The sequence below is a fragment of the Galendromus occidentalis genome, unplaced genomic scaffold (genome assembly GCF_000255335.2).
Source record: "Galendromus occidentalis unplaced genomic scaffold, Mocc_1.1 scf7180000077183, whole genome shotgun sequence".
Lineage (NCBI taxonomy): Eukaryota > Metazoa > Arthropoda > Arachnida > Mesostigmata > Phytoseiidae > Galendromus > Galendromus occidentalis.
Genome location: NW_003805171.1, coordinates 195,024 through 210,806, shown reverse-complemented (window position 1 = coordinate 210,806; position 15,783 = coordinate 195,024). Strand labels below are relative to the sequence as shown.

General features: G+C 51.6%; 2 protein-coding genes across 2 annotated transcripts; one reads left to right on the top strand and one right to left on the bottom strand.

Annotated features, from left to right (window-relative positions):
* Window positions 1-5,416: 5,416 nt before the first annotated feature.
* On the top strand, window positions 5,417-8,301 carry LOC100897920 (glycine receptor subunit alpha-4-like). Its single transcript, XM_003741507.1, has 8 exons — window positions 5,417-5,575; window positions 5,690-5,833; window positions 6,125-6,347; window positions 6,483-6,626; window positions 6,734-6,812; window positions 7,356-7,506; window positions 7,778-7,969; window positions 8,086-8,301. The coding sequence occupies exons 1-8, from the start codon at window positions 5,417-5,419 to the stop codon at window positions 8,299-8,301; spliced, it is 1,308 nt and encodes a 435-aa protein (XP_003741555.1).
* A 4,793-nt stretch (window positions 8,302-13,094) lies between these two features.
* Window positions 13,095-13,973, bottom strand: Sgf29 (SAGA-associated factor 29). The gene has a single exon (XM_003741506.1). The coding sequence runs from the start codon at window positions 13,971-13,973 to the stop codon at window positions 13,095-13,097; it is 879 nt and encodes a 292-aa protein (XP_003741554.1).
* Between the last annotated feature and the right edge of the window lie 1,810 nt (window positions 13,974-15,783).

Genomic DNA, 15,783 nt, shown 5'->3' with positions numbered 1-15,783 from the left:
AGTGGGGAGCCGAGAGCTCGATTGATTGCGAAACCCGACCTCGTCAAAGCTATCCAAATCTTTCCTGTCTTCGTCATTCCTCCTATTCCAAAAAATCGTAGGTCGGATTCGGAATGCGGACGAGACACGTGATTCCGCCCACTCCCGGAGGAGTCATTAGTCATGAAAAAAAAGACCCGGGCGCGAAGGAGCGCAGGCGCCTGATCTTCCGGGCTTGGTCGCCTGCAAAATCTAGTTATAGGTCTTGTCTTGAGCCTCTAGGCTTCAATTGATCCAATCAGGTTTCCGCGATTCCTCGAACCGGACTCCATGGGTCGCAGAGAATTGGGACTGCCTGGGAGTTCCACCTGAATATTCAGACCCTATTCTCCTCTCCTCGAAGTCAGTTAACAGCCTCAGTACTCGAGAGTAAGCAAATGACAGTGAGACAATTTTGCCATTCGGAAATCGATAATTTGTCACAATACTGCGCCGGTCTTCTCTCTGCGTGAGTCCTGTTCCCAGAGTATTCTTTCCTTCCCCGTTTAGGAAATGAGCGGCATATTCCCCGTTCGTCGACTCTTGTCTAAGCGCGCGGAGGGACTACGGTATATGTATTCGGAAATTTCCTTCAATCGAGAGGATCACTCCGGTCTGCGCCCAGCTGATTTCTCTCCCGTGGAGGAGGCTCCTTAAAGCCTTGAAGAGCTTTTGCGGTCCTAATTGGACCGCCCCCGAGATCCCAGGGCTTCGGACAGCGCAGACACAGGCAATGTGTAATCCTAATCTTGCAGCGAGCCGTGGTTTCACTCTCACGAACACCTGCGAGGTCTTATGAGCTAATTCGATGAGACCTTAATCCGGGCAAAGTTGCGCAAAGGCTCTTAGCGACGCGTCAAGAAGCCTCGAAGACTCAATCAGAAGTCTGCGGCGAAGGATCCTCCGGAGCTTTACGAATGCGGCTACGCTTTCTTGAGACGATATGGACCACAAAACGCATGACCCCGAGCGTGGATCGTGCTTAGGGTCCTCTGTACGCCATCATACGAGACGCAGGAAAATCATTTCGCCCGATAATCGTGCGAGAGAACCTCCAAGACACCGCTCGCGATTTGCCCGTGAGGCACTATTCTGACAAACAAAAAACTCGACTGTCTGGATTGTCGCTCGACTGCGAGTACAATGGAGCGGCGGGGGTATCTACGCAGATGGACTCGAATTTCGGGTGAAATAATCGATTCGAGTCGCGATTCGGCTGCCTGTGGTTTTCTCGGCGGTCACACAGCTTTCCGTCTCCGACCACCTTATCTTCACTTTCATCCCCGAACTCGGAGCTCAATTTTCTACGTGCTCGAAACTTCAGCCAACGATAAATCTCAGGGAAGGTAACGAAACTTGAGATCGAGTTTTCGGGCTTGGCGTTGAGACGCAAAGACTAAGGCGTCCAGATGGAGAGCTGGGAACTTTTTCAAAACTCAGCCAGTCAGTCAACTTCGGCCGGATGTCCAACAGCACAAGAGCGGGTCGAGACGGAAGCGCAGAAAAGTTTTTCCCGGTGCGCAAATATACGGCGTCCCTCAACACTGAAACAGATGCGATACGCTGTGAGTCTTCCTGAGAATTCCCATAGGTTCAGGAATCGACTCCGATTCCTTATTCTACCAACCCTGACGGAGAACGGACATATTTGAAAGTAAACGGACATAATTTGAGAGTATTGCTCGTCGAGTGAGGGGGACCCGAACCGAGCAACGAAGAGCTATCGAGATAAACTACGATTCCGCACTACGTTTCGAGCGTAGGGGCGCGATGAAGACATTTTACAATCGAGAATTTTTCCTCGATTCCCGTCACCCTCGAGGATATCTTGCTCCATTGCTCTGCCGCGGGCCGCCTGACCCGATCAGGGGGCCTACGGATCCGAGTCCCGTAGAATTCGGGAGGGAATACGTGAGCTCCACGACAGCTCTCTGCGACGACGATCGAAAGCTCAAAGATCGTAAGATGGAGGACTCGCTCACGTCGGCGCCTGTATCCCGGGAGCATTCACACAGAGGTGCATCGCATGGTCTGTCGCCAGGAATTCTCGGGAAAATGCTGGCCGAGGTGCGATCGGGAAAACTCAGTCGTACCTAAGCCGATTACTGAAGTTGCGCTGATGCTTAACGAGGTTAGCGATGGAACTTTCGCGAGAGCCAAAGGCTCTCATCCGGGCGTTTGACAACGACTCGTAGAAAACATACGGCACCCTTGGAAGCAGACGACTAGCATACCAACCCACTTACGACACATCACGTGTTCATTACGAGCACTCCCCTCGTGGTGATGCTGATAGCGAAGAGCTGTACGGTCGGTAAGGAGCTCGGTGCTCCTTCGCTCGAGAGTCAGGGAGGCTGTCCGGCAGCCTTATGGTTCAGAGTCCCAACTCCGAGTCGTAATACTCCGCCTCCGTTACCTAATCAAAGGACTGCTCATGCTGAGTGGAGGCCTTCCTCGTCGGACCTTAAGAAGGAACTCTCCAATAGAGACGGAAGCCGCGCAGAACGATCGACGGCGGATTATGGCTCGGACTCCGACCCTCCGTTTCTTTCTATCCGTCGCTTTAGACTGAAAGTAAAAACGATTTTTCCCCGTTCTCGACGGACACGCTCAAAGATCCCGGCCCGTCCATCTATGCATAACTCTATCCACTTGTCGATCGATTGATCTAACGTTGGGCCATGCATCGGTTTGCTTGATGCTGGAGCATTCTGACGTCTGGTCCGAGCTCCGAGGGAATATCGAGTTTTTCCGCCCCTATCGCTCATTGCTCGAACTCAAAGAGCTCCCAGTCACGCGGATTCCCAGCGCAGGGCGAATTCGAGCCCAGGCCACGGTGCGCGTGCACCGGACAGCTCAGCTCCCAGAACGCGGTAGCGCCGCTGATGAGACCTCGGAATGTTCAGCGAGAATGAGTCTTCCTGCTGCTAGCTGTGAAAAGTTGTTCACCCGCACCTCACACCGGAATGTCGAGCACTACACTCGCTGCCCGTTTGACGCGCAGTTTTTTTTGAGGATCCCTGCAGATCCCTGTCGATTGTCGCTCGATTTCCCGCGTATTCACACGCTGAGACGAGGCTTATCCGGATCGAGCTTGAGAACGGAATCCGAGCATTTCTCGAAGATGCTGATAAAAATGCTGAGACTCTGTGAAGGAATGCAGTTACATCTCGTCGCTCAGCTGAACAGAGCAATCCAAGCTTCCTCATTATCCCCTGCGCGGAGAGGGGCGGAAAAGCTTTCCGAAGGAGATTCGTTCGGGTACGCGGTGCGCCGATACTTCTCTCGATTCCATCGGAAATAGTGCCGCAGAGAAACGCCGCGCGAGCTCTCCGGAACTAGGTACTCTAGAAAGAACCGCATCCGGAGGAAAGCAATAAATAAGAATTTTACGCAGGGCCTCTCCAATAACTATTCGCTGACATCTCCTGTTGTGGATGATCCGAAGACCGCGATCGTGATATCGCGAGATGGAGATCTGATAGACACTTTACGTGGACTCGTTGCGAGCTCCCTTGCCACATCAGAAGCGTTGGTTCGCATTGCTCAACGGTAAGATAGCCTCTTTTGCGCCAGCAGGAAACGGATGGAGCCGATACGTAATCTTTGTTGCGTATCGTAGATATCCTTATGCAAGACGTGCCCTGTGACGGCCGAGACTCAGTGAGTCACTGCCGAGAGCTCGTCGATCAGCGGACAATCTTGCGCGCTCAACTGCACTCATCTGCCAGAGATGGCGTAGCGAGGCTCATTGAGGCCTCATTCTTATAGAACAGTTCGTGTTCATATTCGTGATCGAGAGTCACGATGAGAGTGCACGGAGCCACACCGAGAGCATGACTGAATTAAGAAAACCGGGAAGACTTTGAGATAACTGCTGCATCGGGCTTCGAAGAGACACGTTGATCTGATATTGCTCGAGCCCTCATGATAATTCGCGAAACAGCTCTAGGCTGGTGCTCAAAGGGATAGCGCGAAGAATCAACTCAGTGTAAGCAAGTGAGCCGCAAAAACCGCCTGCGGAGGATAATCGCAATATCTTATCTATATCCTTTGAGACTGGCGCGATTCCGCGAAATCGGTGAGTTCGGGAATCTCTCAACTGACGCTGGCGCGGACGATCGAGGTGCTCGCTCTCTCTCTCTTGCGAGATGCTCCCAAAGGATATTTATTCAGCTCTTTGTCAGGCCCTCGCTCTTCGTCGTGGGTCTCACGACCGAAAAAGGACTCAAGGATGACGAATGCCGCTGCGACGAGTCGGTTGGGTCTGCGAGCGCGGCAAATGTGTCAAAGTGATTATTCGAATCTCGGATTCGGGAATGGCATACCGACGGCGCACTTCTTCGGTATCGGAACGAGGACGAATCCGCTGTCGTGTTTTCAGCTCTCTTTGGTTTCTCGTATCGGTTGCGCGACCCTGGTCGGCTTTGGCGCTCGATGTGGGAGAGCCGCGTGTCGATCAGGTGATCCGCTCGGGAAGTGTTTCGTAGTATGTATGGGGTATGGAGTCAGTGCTCGGCGCTTGAGCGCCAGTCGGGGACCCTCAGTCCGCTTGTGGAGTAGGCTCTCCCCGATGTTTTTATCGAGTTTGAGGATTCACACGATTCGATCCCGACCGGAGTCGACGACCGAACGCAGGCGGCGGTCACGAGCTCAAGCTTCGGAGAACTTCACTGGAATTTTCCGTTGGGCTTATGCACATACCGGCCGTGAAGGCACTTCGAGCCCGGAATAACTATGTTGACATCGTAATGAAAAGGTCTTTTGCTGAAAAATAATGATCACTGGAGAACACGAAAATCTTACGATGAGCTTGCGTCCGAACGGCTCGGGAAGTTTACCTTGACCTAGTTGAGGTGATCAGACATCGATTGAAAAGAGTTCGAGGTCTGTTCGGTGAAGGAGAGCGCTAAAAGTTGTTCGGTGTAGGAGAGCGCTAAAAATTGTTCGGTGACAGACACATACTGCGATTTCATCCTATCGGGGTGCCTATCCTCATCGGCACGGGTCTCCTGTCCGCATCTCCGGATCTCCTTTCGGCATCTCCGGATCTCTTTTCCGCATCTCCGGATCTCCCTTCCGAATTCTGAGGGAGGCATTCGTATCGACAACCCTCAAGCTTTCCGGGGTTAGAAATTTCTCACGGCGACACCCGACATCGTACAAGAGCTCGCAATCGAATACACTTGATATCCTCGAAACTGTCGTGTGCCCGACTCTCGAGGCTCTCGGTAAGCACTGGGGTCCAGCCCGGTGTGTCGCGAGCGAGATATTTGCACACAGATCGAAACTCGTCGAGTATGAACTCTCGTGAGAACTCGACAAAGCTAGGGAACTCGAAAACAAGGCAGCTACGCCGAAATCTCTCCAAGGAGAACAGTCCTCCTCCTCCGGAAGAATGAAAGTGAATGTTGGTTTCTCGCTTGTTTGGGCGTGGGTTCTTCTGAGAAGCAGAGTGTTAACGGAACCTTTGTCTCCTGTCGAATTCCGAGAGCCTCTGACCGTGAACGTCACCCTCCTGATCGAGAGCGTCGGCGATCCAAATCCAGTGACCATGGTATGGGTTTTGTTTTGAAATGTTATTGAGCCAGACCGGTTGAGACGAGCGCCTGCGAGCGGTCGGATTCGCCTTCCTAGAATCATTCGATACGTAATGGAACAATCTCCTCAGGATTTCGAGCTGGAAATCATTTTGCAACTTTATTGGCATGTCAAGTGGGAACTTTGTGCTAAATACTTCAACGAAACCTTCCTCGCGATTCTCCTGCTCAAACCACCGAAAGCAAACGAGTACATCCAAGTTCCGAGCACGAAGGTGAGTCCTCCACTGTAGTGGAGCGCCGACTACGGGATGGGAGCTGCGACTCTGTTCCCCAAGCCGATCGGAGCTAGCACTACAACCTATCTACCGAAAATTCCGGAGCTCGTATCGTATCAGCAAGAATCGCCACAAGCCCGGAAGCTCACGCCATGTGGGCTTTTAGGGGCCCTTCCGCGGGGAGGGCATTGATGCATGCGCATAAGTGAACGGACTCTTCCACTCTGTGAGTGTCCGCGAGTGAGAATTGAAAAAGTCATCCAGATCCCTGACCCCAGACCGTTCCAGGTGAAATATTTTTGGGTACCCGATCTCTACTACGTCGAAGGCAAGGACGTCATCCCTCCGTCAAATATAAACCCCCCACGGTCGCTGCTCCTCTACAATAATGGCGAGAACAAGGATTGTCGCTTAGTTTTCAAAAGCAAAGAAACCGTGACGGTGGGCTGCCAATTCAACTTCAAAATGTATCCTCTAGACATCAATGTTTGCTATCTCAATATGCGAAGCTGTGAGTGCTCCGGAAATTCGAAATCGCTTCAACAAGTCGGCTTGAAATCGAGATCGCTCAGATTAAACCTACCTCGTTTTCATCGTCAGGGTTCAGAATCCGTAATTAGTCTGAATTGATCCCGGGGCTTTCCAGTTTCCTATCCGACGAGCCGATTGAGGTTCAAATGGTTGCAATCCAGAGGTGTTTTGATAAATCCCAATATTCAAACCCTCGTGTGCCAGGTCCAGATAACTTCTTCGGAGGATTTTGGGGAATGGTATTCCCTGGAGAATGAAGGTGGGTGCCTCAATCTGCCTGACCCCACCCGGTCGAAATTCGGAGATATCTTCGGATTACCCGTCCAGATGATATATTATCCGATTCAAGCAGCGTCCATTTCTCAGGAAACTACGACGGTGTTCGAGTATCATTCAAATTCTCGCGCAAGCTCGTGAATCAGCTCATCACAACCTATATTCCCAGGTGAGGCGTGACCCTATCGCGTATAAATAAGGGACCCAAGCGCAAAAAGTGTCAGTTCTGTGACACGAGAGGGGATCCCGGCGATCCCGGGATCGGAGAAGAAAAACACGGGAATATGAAGGTCTCCACTGACGTGCAGTCAGCCGTGACAATCGTACATATGTGCAGGCTCGGGGCGAGCCTTTTCATGCGTTAAGCTTTGAAACGGCGTAATGCGTCCATCTGCGCCTCTTTCATCTTCCCATCGCAGAAGAGGAACGCTCCAGGGGACATCCTAACAAGATGACTTCGACGCCACGATGTTTTCCCAACGCTCGATATGAATTCCTTCCGAATGGAAGGATTGTCGATCCGACCCCAATCGTCTGCCCTTAGATCGATTGAGCTCGGCCCCGTATAATGAACATAATCGATTGATTATTTATCCACGCCGGCTCCCCGACTTCGAGTCGCATTCAGTGCAGCGATGACATTTTCTGGTTCCTTCGGAAAAAGACAATAATCGAGACTGTCGTACCGCAACCCTCAGTATATTCGTTCCAGCATTCTGCTCGTATTGGTGGGATTTTCCTGTTTCTGGATGAGCGTGGATGCTGGTGGTGAACGTATCACTCTGACCATAACAACGTTATTGGCTGTGTATACGCAAATAACTCAAGTGCGACTAAGTATTCCGCCCACGTCCTACCTAACGGTACGTCAGATATCCTGGATTTCGGTCAGGTGATTAGTCATACAGAACTTTGCTTCTCTCACGAGCAATGGGAGTCCAAGGAAGCTGCCAGTGGATCAAGGATCCGAGTTGGGAGATTCGGTGGACGGACCTCTCAGGAATCCCCAGCTCCGATAAATGGAGACTTGATCGCCTTCAGAAGTTATCGTTGTGCCGTGGGCACAGCAAGTTCGAAAGTTTGAAAAAGGATATTACAAAACCCAGCTCAAACGAATTTTCGTGTTTTTCATAGAACATCGATATCTGGCTCTTCGCAACCCTGGGTTTCAATTTGCTGTCGACTCTCGAGTGCGCCCTCATCCAAGGCATACAGTTCAGAGAGCACAAAGAAAACGAAGCTGCAAAAGAAGTCTCGGGCGAAGATGAGGCGCACGAAGAACAATTGAAGACGATGCGCGGGAAGCATCGCGGTCCTCTCCCCTTCGTGAGTCCTATCTTATGCCTGTACTTATTCTCCGATCCACAACCCGTGTGCGTAAATATAGACATCCCCTCGCATTATTCTACTGAGGAACCTCTCGCTTTTCCTCGTCGTTGCAGGAGGGAACCGAGTGGGAGGACCAAGCCGGTCGTTCGAGTCTCGGGAGGATGTACCACTCGATAAAGACTAGGCAGACTTTGCTGAGACGGAAGGAGGATCAGTCTTTCACAGAATACTGCGATGGCATCGGTCGTAACGTACTCATAGGATCATTTCTGGTCTTCTTTATCGGCTACGTTGTTTATATGGTCATAGTCAATGCGACCGCGAGCTGAGATCGAGAGAGGGGGTTTCCTACGGGGGGGCACACCCACTTCAATCAATCTGCTCGAAGATTCAACCTTCGAGCAACCGGAGTCTGCACCAGGCGTGGTTGGACTAGCCCAATGAGATCGCATGGGATGAGCTCGATGTGGCAAGCCGCGAAAGTCTAAACTTCTCAATAAAGTGATTTTTCTCCCGGTCTCTAAGAGCGAGCGAGTCGTATAGTCTTTAGCAAGCGTGCGACCCTAGTCGGGCTTTACAATCTCTCATCCGAAAGGATATGTCTCCTTACCCAAAATGGTGCCGTATCGAGGAGCATCGGCCGATTTCCCCCGAGATTCGGTAGACGTCGTGTGCCTCCGAACCCTCGGAAATTCACCGATCGAAAATGACGGTAGCGGTAGGTGATCAATTTCGACGACGTCTCTATGGCTCAACAAGGAGGAGCGTGCAGTGCAGAGCTCTTGAACAATTGCTGAGGTGTCTGACGGAAGGGTATCGATCGAGCATACGCCGTCGACCGAGCGAGCCGCGACGCAAAACGAACTTCATTATGGCTTCTATGGATCGCTGAGGTAGGGCCGTCGAGGTTCGGACAGCGCCGCGCCCCAAGTCCCACTCTTTCGGAAAATGGAAAATATCCAAACGCAATGTTTCCCGACTGCGGAGCGCACATCAATGTGGCTCATGGCTCAGCAGTTGGATTAGAGGAGTGAGAGAACGGATGCATCGAAGTCTCGAAACCGCCTCAGGCCGCGGCAAGTTCCGGCTCGCATTACCCTTTTGTAGTGCGAGTCGCCGAGCGCATTGCTTATGTAAGGCCGCGAGCCCTCGCTGGCTCCCGTCTCCTCAAGAGAGCCATGCCTGGTTCCCGAGTTCTAGCTCCGACAGATGACTCCGCCGAAAGCATTTCCACGTGCACCATACGAAAACACACATGTGCCTCAGGAAACGGCGATGTGATAGACTCTAGATGCTGGACAAATGCCCCTCGTTGGGTGTCAGAGTCGTGGTCCTGTCTAATTGATGATGTTTCCTCACATCCGTCGAGCATAATACCTAGAGTGTCTTCGAGCCGCAGAAGCAATCCGTCGGCTGAACTTTATCGTAGAGCTTCGGCTTACTGTATCCTTACTCCTTACGGAATCGCTTTCAGAGGACGCACTCGAGAGCCGGAGACTCCGAGGGCTCCACGTCAGGCACGGAGGATCGCTCAATTTCGGTCGTGGATTCCAGCCGCCGGAGCCAAGATCTCCTTCCTTCTCCCGGCAACTCTGTTCCTTGTTTCCGGGGACGCGGCGCTGAATGCGAATAGTCTGATGCCCTCCGAGAAGGATGAGGAGGACCATCTTCTACCTTACGGATACATGCTGGTTTTCTGTCGACTTTCCACCTCGCTGATCTCCTCCGAGCAGACTGCAGACGGAGACAAGACATGGTCGCTTTTGCGGCTGAATATCACCTACGCTGTTTCTGTCCTGTGTCCGATTCCTACCTGCATCTATGTCAGAGTCACCAAGTGTCGATACTGTACGCTACCCCTAACACATATATGGGCTTCGCCCAATGGCTAGACGCGAATGATGGGCGATTTCCGATGATTGAATCATGATCATGCGCGTGACTTCAATCAACGCCAAAACAGCCTTGTTATTTTGATGTATTGTGATTTTATCTCAAGTATCCAACCCTTGGTCAAATCATTAATTTCTTTCATAGTGGAAAACATATTCCTCGATCCTTGAGTGACCGAAGCAGTCGATGATGGAACTAGTCATCAGCCGGGAACTTGTCTGTTTCGCCCTGGGAGTAGCGATCTCGTACTGTCTCCCGCGGAACTTTTAATGGGCAGTGTGCGGTTTGGGCGGGAATCTCTAATGTCGAGCTAATCGACGGAAATCGCATCGGGCCACGCTCACTCCCGGAAGCTCGTCCTCGAGGCTGGAGGGGGGCGAGCAGTAACCTTCTTGTTGTCCGCCCACCTTCCAATTCAATTATTATAAATGACGTCGATTAATCGAGAGCTCCGTGGAGGCTCTAGAGTCCGAATCGATTCCGGACGAGATTGGTGGTGAAACATGATCGAGAGTTTGGTGTAGATAGAGATAGAGAGAGATTTGTCTCCCTTCGGGATAAATTCATCAACCGCTCGACGGCGGCGATCCTATCGCCCGCCATCTTCTCAGCTTTAATAGGTAATGACACCGTATTGTGAGCGGAATGACTAATCCGCCATGCGAAAGGAGAAATAAACGGCAGAACATTCCCGCGCGATGTCTGTCATGAGACGCTCCGCTTGACTCTGTCGCACCTGATATCGATGCCGCGTCGCCCGCAGCTTCGAAAGAGCTCATGGGATCGGTATTGTCCGCGTCGGCACTCGGCTCCTCTGCTAATCAGTGTCATCCGAAGCATGCGACCGGAAGTTCACACTTCTCTGAATTTCTTCTCGCGATTGGGTTGAGAGAGCCGTTTCCCGCATGTCATGGATATCCTGTGATTTTCATTCTTGTCTTCATGTGTAAGACACCTCCCCACGGCTGTGTCACCCGTCGATGCTAGCGTTACGATAGACAGGAAAGATGCAGAATCGGAAAGCTTCCTGGTTCCGTTGCCTCGAGGCCCACCCGCCTCGAAGTCCCCAGGGAAAGCTGTCTTGTCCATCCCTTATTTCCAGCCCACCCTACGAAAGATGTCCCGGACCGAATGTGGCTCCGGAGGGTGGGGGGAGGGGGAAGCCATGAGGCTTAGCGCTCCAAGTGCTTGCTTGTCCGCGTATTCTCTGGTTGCCTGAACCCTCAGCTCTGGAGATCGGTCTTTGGATGCCTCGCGGAGAGTTTGTGCCCTCTATGTGGCTCGTTCACGCTAGGAGGGACGAGAGGCGCCCAGGTTCTCTCGAGTATGCATCTGTGTGACTGCGGCCCGCCGTCGAGGATCCGTTCATCGGTGCTGAACCGGAGGACATTTCGGTATCTCCAGCTATTTTTACCATATACAGTTAATCATACGGAAGGTGTCAACTTTGAAAAAATTATGTACAGCTATTTTCACCATGGGAAGTCCTGTTATGAGGAAAAGTCTGCCTTCACATCGGCGTCGCCTGAAGATCACGACTCCCAATACTGACCACTGGGTTCACCGGGCCCACACCCGGCCGATTCCGACGTCGACAAAGATCAGCTGTCGATCCAAGAATCCGGGACAGATCATTCTAGAATTCCAGAGCTTGTTTCCTTCTCCAAATGGAATGAGACATCCAGAAGAAAGCTCGACATGACTCCATCGGCATCATACCCTCGCAACGCATGAATCTCCCGAGATGGATCCGCGATGTCTCGAGAAAATCCCAGCTCATCCCGGGATAAGTGGGCATTCTCACTGAAGTGAGGTAAGGGACCGTCGAGCGGAAAGGAATCTCTCGAGACGAACACACTTTTAGGGCCTGCTCCAATCCATGAAAGCACTCATGGATAATTTGAGATGAAACGTTATCGGTGAGCCGTGTACGATGATGATAGAATGCGAGAGTTTCGATCCTCAGCTGTATGGAATTGTTGGCCCTGATAATATCCCTGGCTGATCAAGCGGGTGGGAAGTCTCATCGAAATTCCAGAAACTCAGCTGACTGAAAGAAGTTTCGCTAAGCGGATCAGAAGTGAGGGCCGCGTTGTGAGCCGCTTCCGTGGACGAGAGAATCGACCGCGAGTAGATCCGCACCTTTCTAATGCTCCGCTTTCATATCGTTGTTGGTAGATAACATCATTCAATTAGTATCGAGGCTCGCGAAGCCTCCGCTGTCTGCACTTGTTGACGACAACCGAGAGGACTACGCAGGAACGGAATCCTAAAAACCTAGACGAAGACTCGAGCGAGAAACCTGCGGCGGGGAGCATCTTGCACCAATGAGGGAAATTCCACATCGTTTATGTCAGATGAATACTCAGCCCGAACCCATGAGGAAAACGGCGCTTTCGTTCCGAACACCAGACCAGGGTAAATTTTATTGTTCCACGACTATGGTCGCTCTCACGGTTTCTAACTAAACTTCTTCTATTTGTACTCAACCGCGGAATAACGCAGCGTGTGATCATCAATAATCAGGAGGCACATTTCCGAAGAACGCTCGTTACGGTAGATGTGGGTATGGTTTTGAGAAAGCTCCGGAAAGAATGTCACGCGCGACACCCCTCCATATATATCCTAGTTTACAAGATTCATAACAACAACGCCGCCGTTCCGAACCCCAGACTCATCTGCTCCGTCTGAGAGTTCGCTCAGGGCGGCCAAAGTAACAATATGTTCACAAAGATTTCGACCGGACCACATTCTCACCACTGTGTCGGGTCGCAAGCACTCCCGATCGATGATTACTTCCCGGGTCGGTCAGCGTATGGGTCGTCGACACGCAAATTGCAATGGAAGATGAACTTCATCGGATTCGTTTTCGAGGTGGATCACATCGAAGTTTTTTTGGTTTTCCGTTTGTCTAAACGAGACGGCTTATATTAATGCAGAAAGCTAAATAGGTATGTAGAATCCTGTACAAGCATAAATACAGATACATCGCAGTCGATGACTTCGGGAGCGATCAAAAGAACTCTGACGACACCATTCGGACAGGTCAGCGAAGCAATGCGACACCGGTGGAGCTTGACCGAGGATCATATGAATCCACGCTAAAGGAACGCTTCTGCGGTCGCATCAGGTGTCATGGCGCATGTGTCCACGCATGGGAAATCGCGAGAGAACAATCGTCCTCGATGATATCTCATGGGTGTTGCACTCAAGCTCGCGCTGTATCGTTTTACAAAACACATTCGATAACGTACAACTGCTCGACAACCAGAGCTGGCGCGAAACCACCAGGGTAGTTTTCGTCTTCGAACTGCACGCTGTACCCTTCCTGGGGTCCGTGAGGGATCTCGTCGACCAAACCCCTATAGAAACAAGTGGTTTGTGGATAGAGTGCGTTCACAACAGTGCCTTTGGGAAAAAATGCCTCGGGGTTCGTGATGGGGTTCGCTCGCATCAGCGGCAGCGGGATAATGTGCTTCCTGAGCAGGGTAAGCGTTTCCGGATGCTCGTCGTCGATGTCGTCGACTTGGTACCGACCCGAAGTCCGATCGTAGTGACGGACCCTGGCCAGGATCCATTCCTCATCGTCGTCGTTCTTCACGAAGGCTGCCACCATCGAGTGGGGCTCGGCTTCGTGACCCGGAGGTGCTGGTACCGCTCCACACAGCGGCGGAGGCTTCTCGTGGTCTGTCGGAACCCACAGAGGTAATTGACGCGCCAAAGTCTTCAAATTCATCATCAGAGCGCTTTTACGCACGACTTCGCCTCGCTGGGTTCTACCAAGACCGGACAGGAAGCCAGATCGGGCGCTGTTGGCAAGACGGATATTCTTGATGACGTCGAGACTCATTCGGAGAGCGTTCTCTTCGTTTTCACAAGAGTCGATCGATCTCCAAAAACATTTCTTGAGCTCATGCTTGGTCTCGCTCGATATCTTCTTGTCTTTTTCCTGCTCTTTCAGCGCGCAGTGTTTGGCCAACACAGCAGCATGGATCTCGCGCTGGGTCTCGTGTCGCAAGGCTTGGATATTCCTCATGAGATGGGCCAGTTCCTTCAACGACTCTTGCAGAGCCGGGACGTTCTGCCGATGATGGACCGCGACGGACATTTTCGCAACCAGCGGTCTTTTCTCCTCGCCACGTTCTCCCCTTCGATCGTGCCGAAAAACGACCTCGCGTCGGATATCCGCATGCGTCGGGGGTTCACGATGGATCTCGTTTGCGTGTCTATCGTTCTGAGGCGACGGATCCTGCAAGATTCCACGAAAAAGCGGAGTGAGAAAGAGGCTATCAGGTAGAATCGAGGGAAAGGTTCGACTTTTGAGACGGAAACATGCGGGCCTAGGGGTCGCGTATGAGGAATGAGGCTGGACGCGATCCTCGGAAACCTATCGCATGATTCTGCGCCGTACCCGTTCTTCAGTACGTAGCGAGTCCTTATCTTAATAATCAAATCGTTCAGAAAGGCGAGCGGAACATTTGAGGCCCTCGACGAAGAAGACATCGAGACGGCTTTATGTGAACTGTTCTCGATAGATCTGCGATCATGACGGACTAATCGGAATGCCCGTCTGACGTGGAGTCTTAAGAAGCCGGACTTAATTCAAGAAGCCCGCTCGATTTCGAGAGCTCAGAGGTCATCCCGCCTTTGTTTACTCGGGTTGGCCGCGACACATGCACACAGTGGTGTCACACAACCACCATCTACCATTGGTGCTTCGGCATCGGCAGCAGCAGCAGGGTCGACAACAACATAGATTTTAGCGGGCTTTGATCATCGCTAGAAGGTTGACTTTGGATGGAGAAATCGGAGATGACAGTCAACTTACAATGACGAGCCGAAGGCTTCGGTCCCAGACTCTCACGGTCGAGCATCGGGAATAATATGTTCGCTCTCTACTAGCCCCCGGAACGTTGTCTCTCACAATGATCCTCAATGGCGCCCGCAGCAGCCTCTACGGCGCAGCTGATATGTGGCATAGTATCCACATAGAAGCTCGTCATAGAAGGTCAGCTCACCCACGCGCTCCGCTCGGGAGAGAAAACTCTCAAGCTGTGGGTGTCGTCGGAATATGAAGGCGCACAGAAACCATCTCGGTGCGCAGAATAGCGTCGTTTGGAGGGGAAAGGCTTCCCCCTGTGGAATTGAGGATTCCGTCATGAAGCATTTCTTACAAGGGTCTTCCGGAAAACTCTCAGATTTCAATTGCCAGTGGAAGACAATCAAATCTCTGGAAGTCGAGCAGGAAATCGGGAGATCTGTATCTGATATCCGGGAGTACCGGGAAATCAATTGCTTACAGGGGAGAGACAGAAAGTTTGAGAGGATCCGGGGTATATCGGGGGCTCCCTTCGTGCAGTGAGGACTACCGTCAAGATCTCTCCCCACCCCCGGAGTCGGATCGCGAGCGCTCTGAAGGCAATCTCATCAGCCGGGCTGATCTCCGTTTTTCGTATCATGCATGTTTGAACGAATTCCATCAATGCCCTGACACGATCCGAATCCAACCATCAAATTATCTCGTTCAATGGATGCGGAGAACATGATACAGTCCGAATCCTGGAACTACCCTCGATATCAGAGAATCATTGAAAATGGGGATTAATATTCTGGGCGGTTCGAATTATAGATTCAGCAGTTTCTCGATCGGGCAGTTAAGAAAATGATTTCGGGCAGAAATTTCACAACTTCGGCAGTTTTATTACTTAGGACTAGCAGCTTTTTTTCAATTCGTACAAGTTTATTTTACAAAGCTGGCAGTTATTCACGAGGAGTCGGGCAGTCTTCGACAACGAGACTGGCAGTTAGATTTGCAAGGAGAGAAGCTCATACTTCTTCTACCCTAGTCGACGAGGAGAGCGCGAGTTGCCCTCCTCGGTCTACCTGGCTTCCGTTTCTGACCCAGAGGAATCTGCTTA

What these genes read in the sequence shown, in the direction of transcription:
- LOC100897920 (XM_003741507.1), top strand. Translation starts at nt 5,417, where the DNA reads ATGAAAGTGAATGTTGGTTTCTCGCTTGTTTGGGCGTGGGTTCTTCTG. An exon ending in ATCCAAATCCAGTGACCATG is followed by an intron (nt 5,576 to 5,689) that starts GTATGGGTTTTG and finishes CAATCTCCTCAG; the next exon opens with GATTTCGAGCTGGAAATCAT. An exon ending in CGCCCACGTCCTACCTAACG is followed by an intron (nt 7,507 to 7,777) that starts GTACGTCAGATA and finishes TGTTTTTCATAG; the next exon opens with AACATCGATATCTGGCTCTT.
- Sgf29 (XM_003741506.1), bottom strand. Translation starts at nt 13,973, where the DNA reads ATGTCCGTCGCGGTCCATCATCGGCAGAACGTCCCGGCTCTGCAAGAG.